General features: G+C 43.7%; 1 protein-coding gene across 1 annotated transcript; it reads left to right on the top strand.

Moving 5' to 3' along the window:
• Window positions 1-2,268: 2,268 nt before the first annotated feature.
• Window positions 2,269-4,003, top strand: LOC136153880 (histone-lysine N-methyltransferase PRDM7-like). The gene is made up of 3 exons (XM_065916003.1): window positions 2,269-2,422; window positions 3,244-3,345; window positions 3,561-4,003. The coding sequence occupies exons 1-3, from the start codon at window positions 2,269-2,271 to the stop codon at window positions 3,869-3,871; spliced, it is 567 nt and encodes a 188-aa protein (XP_065772075.1). The 3' UTR covers window positions 3,872-4,003.
• The last annotated feature ends 2,189 nt before the right edge of the window (window positions 4,004-6,192 follow it).

The raw sequence follows: 6,192 nt of genomic DNA on the forward strand, positions 1-6,192 counted from the left end.
GACGTTTCGTATGACTTTTTTATACTGCAGTCACTTCCTTCTATTTCTGCTTTGTGGAATATATTTATCATGAAAGGCTAGTAAATTTATTAGATACTTTATGGACCTCAGATGAAGCACAAATGGAGTTTCTTTTTTTTTAATTTTAAGAAAATTTTGTAATGCTCCCAGTGGAAGCATAGGAGTTGATGATACAGAAATCAGTTTCCATTTCTCCTTTGCTAAATCCTTGTCCTTGTCACTCTCTGGCTCAGAATTCTGTGTCCTTAATTAGAATGCCCAGAGGTTGGAAACATTTACCAACCAAAACACTGTTTCTCACCATTTTATAGGTAAATCTTCTAGGATGGCCTTCAGAGTGCGGCACAATAAACGCCAGAAAGTGAGTATTTCCCAAATCCTGTTGACAAAAAAATCCTTCTCATGGATCCAATCACAGGTGAGAACAGCAGAAAACAGAGATCCTGGAGACTACTGCCTTCCTGTCCTGAATCTTTAGCACAATGTCTGATATCATCACCATCTTTATAGTTAGTAAGAATAGCAACAACAGTAGGCTGTTCTATTTGTTACATTATTTTCACAATATTTCAGACTTTAAGCATTCTATGTGAATAAACTTACTGAAACCTTAAAACAATCCTACAGTACCTATAAGTAGGTACATAGCTATCACCATTATAGATCAAAAAACTGAGGTAAAAAAATATGTTTGATTATGTATCATTGGTAGTGCAATCTAGTCCAGAGGACCTTCTCTAAAACACTTATAATCTGGTTAAAACTTTCATAGCTTAATAAAGTTTCTTCATACATCTTTATATAATTCATCTGAAAGATGTTTTCAACCTCAGTTTTTTGTTCTGTGCTAGTGAGGGTGGACTCTGGCAGTTGGTGATGGACAGGGAGGCCTGGTGTGCTGCGGTTCATGAGGGTTGCAAAGAGTCAGACACGACTGAGCGACTGAACTGAGTGAGGGATATGCTAAGACATCTGACTAAGGGAAGCCTTAGGACATGTTGGGCAGTTTGTAGAGTATACGGTCCAAGATGAAGAAACTTAAGGACATGTTGGGCAGTTTGTAGAGTAGATGGTCCAAGATGAAGAAGGTCAGACATGATCCCTATCTCAGAGCCTCCCACTCCAATAAGAGGAAGCAACTCGCAGACATAACAAACCTCAGATTTATGACTCAAGAACAATAAATAAGAAAATAACTGAGGGACTTCTCAAAGGTTACCTGATTTTGAGTAGAAACTCATCATCTGGACATGATTTCAAACGCTCATTCTTGTAGGAGGAAGTAACAAGGCATTCCTCTGAGCTTTGATTGGGCAACTCTTTCATTTGGAATCATTTGTTTAGCTTGCCCCTGTGTTGTGAGCTTTGAGAGTCTAGCCCATACCCATTAATTCTCAGAAGTCGAGGCTCAGCTCAAAGCCCCTGAGGGCCCCGTGAATGTTTTGTGAATGACTGACTCCACATTTAAACATTCTTCTAGGAATAAGAAGGTCAAGGAATGCTGAAGATAGTATTTGTGAACTAGACTTCAATTATAGAGGCAGTTGAGGGGATATATTGATGGCAAGGGTGTACGCTCAAATTCATACTCTATTAAATAGCACACACAATGATTTGTTGAAAGTTATTAAATTTCATGTCCACTGTAACATTGAGAATTAGAATGTATACCTATTTATGGATCAGGAAACTGAGGAGAACCAGCTCGTGTACAGCCTTCTTCAAGCAGGATTGATGAAGCCAGGTGCTTTAATTCAAACATTGTTTCTAAGACATGGCAACCTGCAACATTCAGCTCATTTTCTTTATTGTCTAAATGTGCTTCTGCCGATTGTCTTTTCGCTTCTCAATCTCACTGCTTTGTTACCTTACTTTCCAGATGTCTTTTGTCCCCTCTGTAATTTTTCATACTTCTTTGACCATCAAAGATCCACTAATTAATAGAAAAAACCCAGGATTTCTCTATGAGCCCTTACCCTCTTCTTTCCCTGACCTCCAGCTATGCTCCCTGCCTTGCTCTTACTTTTACACAAAATGTTGAAGGGGAAGAACCTTAAGATATAAATTCTAGTTTTGATTCATTACCCACTTAGGTCCTTGTTTTACACTCCAGTGTTCAGACCTCCCCTCCACCAGGTATTTCCAAGAATTGTCAAAGTATTAACTAAAGTCATGCATGTGAAAACACTTCATACAGTCCTAAAGAACTAAAGAAATACATGTTGTCTTTTACTCACATGGAAGGGAATGTCCTGGGGACCATTAAGTAAGGTGTCCAGTTTGAAGAAATTGCCGGGAGTGGCAAAATTGTTGAAGAAAAGTGGCTCCAAGTGGGCTCAGAAACCAGTGTACACTCTCCGAGAAACAAGGACCCCTGGACAGCACTCCAGACAAAAAGTCAGTAAGAGAAAATTTGGGAAGTTGCTCTAATTAGTTCCTCTAATCCCTGTAGAAACGGTAACAAGTATAGCCTAGGTGTGTGGTGTGGACTTTGGGTAGGCATGGATTTAAGGTGGATTGATCTGAGACATTGTTAGCAGTGGGGCCTGAGGAAAATCTTATACATTTTCTGAGGTCCTGATTGTCCATCTGTAAAGTGAAGATAAGGGTACATAACTCATACAGTGTTTGAAAGCATTACATTAAATGCAAAACTGCTGACACATACAAGTGGTTCAATAAATCCAGCTGTGATAATAGGTACCATGCTTTGTTAGTGTTTATGCCCAGACCTCTGCTCAATGCCTCATGTGTCATGTGCCCTTACCATTTATTTTCTGAGTAGATGTGCCAGTGAGCTGTTTCCTAAGTAAGAAGTTTGGGAATTAAATGCTACTAACAGGAAGTACAGGAAGCTAACATTGAACTGGGCATCTGTGTAGCCTCAGCCTCCTGAACCAGTATTTAAAGACAGAACAAAGTATAGAGAAGGGATTTCCTGGTGGTTAAGTGGTTAAGACTCCATGCTTCCACTGCAGGAGGTGTGGGTTCCATTCCTCGTCAGGGAACAAAGGTCCCACAAGTCATGCAGTGTGGCCAATAAATAAATAATGTAACATCAAACAAAAAATTACAAAAGTAAAAGTTTGAAAAGTAAATGGAAAAAAAAGGTTTTGACAAAGTGTATAAATGGACAAGTATGAGACCTCACAGTTTCTGATAAAACCGTGACTAACTCTCCATACCACACCAGCCTTGCTTAGCTTCTGTTCTCCATCTTAGAACTCAGAAAAAAGGAGACTGGAGTGAAGAGGTACAGTCTACGGGAAAGAAAGGACCATGTGTACCAAGAGGTCAGCGAGCCTGAGGATGATGACTACCTCTGTGAGTGACCCCGCTGGCCCCTCACGTAGAAGGGGTTATGAGGCCTTGATCCAATAAACTTACTTCACCATTTGGTTCCCCAATCATCCCCTTCTTCTATGACTTGGGGTACAGGATCGAGGCCAAATTCCGTGAGTGCCCCCATTCTTTCTGAAGGTCTTTACGACCACCAACATCACTATACCTCCCCTCATCCCTGTTGCTCTTATCTCCAGATTGTCAGGAATGTGAGGACTTCTTCATTGACAGCTATGCTGCCCACGGCCCCCCAACCTTTGTAAAAGATTCTGCAGTGGAAAAGGGGCATGCCAACCGCTCAGCCCTTACTTTGCCCCCTGGGTTAAGTATCAGACTGTCAGGCATCCCTGAGGCTGGGCTTGGAGTATGGGATGAGGCATCCAGTCTGCCTCTGGGCCTGCACTTTGGTCCCTACGAAGGCCAGATCACAGATAATGAAGAGGCCGCCCACAGTGGATATTCCTGGATGGTGAGAAATAACCCTCTTTCCCTGTCCTCTGGCCGCTAATTGCTTGTGTGTGGTGGGGGGTACTTCATATCTACATGCAAGGACGTGGATGGTGATGACATGGTCGGCAGTGACACATTCAGCCCTGTGTACTGTGTGCACTGGGCATGAACACAGATTCAGTTCAGTTTAGTTGCTAGTCATGTCTGACTGCAACCCCATGAACCACAGCACGCCAGGCCTCCTTGTCCATCACCAACTGCCGGAGTCTATCCAAACCCATGTCCATTGAGTCGGTGATGCAATCCAACAATCTCATCCTCTGTTGTCTCTTCTCCTCCTGCCCTCAATCTTTTCCAGCATCAGGGTCTTTCTAAAAGAGTCAGCTCTTCGCATCAGGTGGTCAAAATATTGGAGTTTCAGCTGCAGCATCAGTCTTTCCAATGAACACCCAGGACTGATCTTCTTTAGGATGGACTGGTTGGATCTCCTTGCAGTCCAATGGATTCTCAAGAGCCTTCTCCAACACCACAGTTCAACAGCATCAGTTCTTCGGCACTCAGCTTTCTGTATAGTCCAACTCTCACATCCATACATGACTACTGGACTACATGAACACAGGACTTCTATCCAAAGATCAGAGGAGAAGTGGGAGACAGTGGTACAGGCGTACAGAAGTGACTCCTCCCTTGTGGAGCCCTTGCCTTCAATGGGCCAATAGACTCAGACTTAAAATTATGATTAAGGAGCTTACCATGTGGTATGACTGGCAGCTGAATCCATGCAGGCTGAGGAACAGAATGACAGCAGAGGGAAATAGTTCTTCTATTACTTCCATCAAATAAATAAATAAATAAATAAATAAATAAATAAATAAAAGAGAGACGAAAGCTTGTATCTCTTTTCTGACACTCAGATCACCAAAGGAAGAAACAACTATGAGTATGTGGATGGAAAGGACACGTCTTTGGCCAACTGGATGAGGTGAGTGCAGTGAGTCTGCAGTTTCTAGACATCGCTCCTCCTTCAAGCCCACATTCCCTTCCGTCTGAACCCGTCTCCTTCAATAGCTTTCACATCTTCTTTTCTCTTTTCCCTCCATATTATGCTCTTTCATTTCAAAATACATTAGAAAGAAAGAAAGAATAATATAGCATGTGCCCTCAAAATATGTCTATATGCTCAACAAAACTGAGGTGCTTGGAAACAACTTGTGGAGTCTAGATTCACCAGGGGCACTTTAACTCACTTAGTTGACACTTACCTAGCACCTTATGTCCCAGGTTAGACAGTGAACTTCATTATTGAAGCAGATCACACAACCCATGTCCTTTTGGAGAAAATACTGAAGACAGGCATGAACCAGTTGATTTTAGGGATAGTTTCCTTAATTTTTCTATTTTTGAATAACTGCACAGCACCAGGATAACCTAACATGGGAGACTTTGAGTCCATGTGGGCAACAACCTCCCTAGGCTCGGTTCCAGGTCCTGAGGCCTGGGAAGGAATGTGGGGCAGGATGGCTGTGAGCATGCTCCTTCTCTGAGGGCCTCTCCTGTCATCAGGGCAGGCAGAAAGTGAATAAACTTTTACTGTTGTGTGTCTCAAGCTATGTCAGAACAGTCTCCAAGTTTCCATGGGAGGGAGTGGGCAAGCGAATAGGACCCTGGATACACATGGGGAGATTGGAGAAAAGCCTTGGGAGAAAAAGCAGGTTGAGGTGAGTGCTGAGGGGTGCATGCTAGCCTAAGAGCACCAAGTCCTGTGGAATGAAAGAGAACATAATTCAGAGTATAGAGGAGCTGGAGGTCACCAGTCTTACAGATAGTCCAGGTGGACACAAGTCTGGAACTGGGCTCTGTACAATGGCTAATTAGGTAAAGAGAGAAAAGCATTCCAGCCAGGAAGAGGACCGGAAACAGGATCTGGACATAGGAATTCACACGCCATGGTCAAAGGTGTGAAAAGATGGTCCCCATGAGGGGCGGTAGGAGCCATGGTGGCCTCAGAGCTTGAAGGCAAGGAGCTGGCCATGGTCTGGCAGTGGAGGGGACTCATCACCTGTGGTTTGTTTCCCTTTCCCGGCCTTGACCACAGGTATGTGAACTGTGCCCGACACTATGAGGAGCAGAACCTGGTGGCCTTCCAGTATCACGGGCAGACCTTCTATAGAATCTGCCAGGTGGTCAGGCCTGGCTGTGAGCTGCTGGTCTGGTACGGGGATGAATATGGCGAGGAACTTGGCATCAAGCGTGAAAGCAGGGGGAAGAGCATGCTTGCAGCCTGGAGAGGTGAGGGCCACCCCTCTTCCAGCACCCCACCCCACCCCATCCTGGGGAGCTTACCTGGTCCAATTCTGAAGCATAGTACAAACCAGTTTA

Source organism: Muntiacus reevesi, chromosome X (assembly GCF_963930625.1).
Source record: "Muntiacus reevesi chromosome X, mMunRee1.1, whole genome shotgun sequence".
In the NCBI taxonomy this organism is placed as follows: Eukaryota; Metazoa; Chordata; class Mammalia; order Artiodactyla; family Cervidae; genus Muntiacus; species Muntiacus reevesi.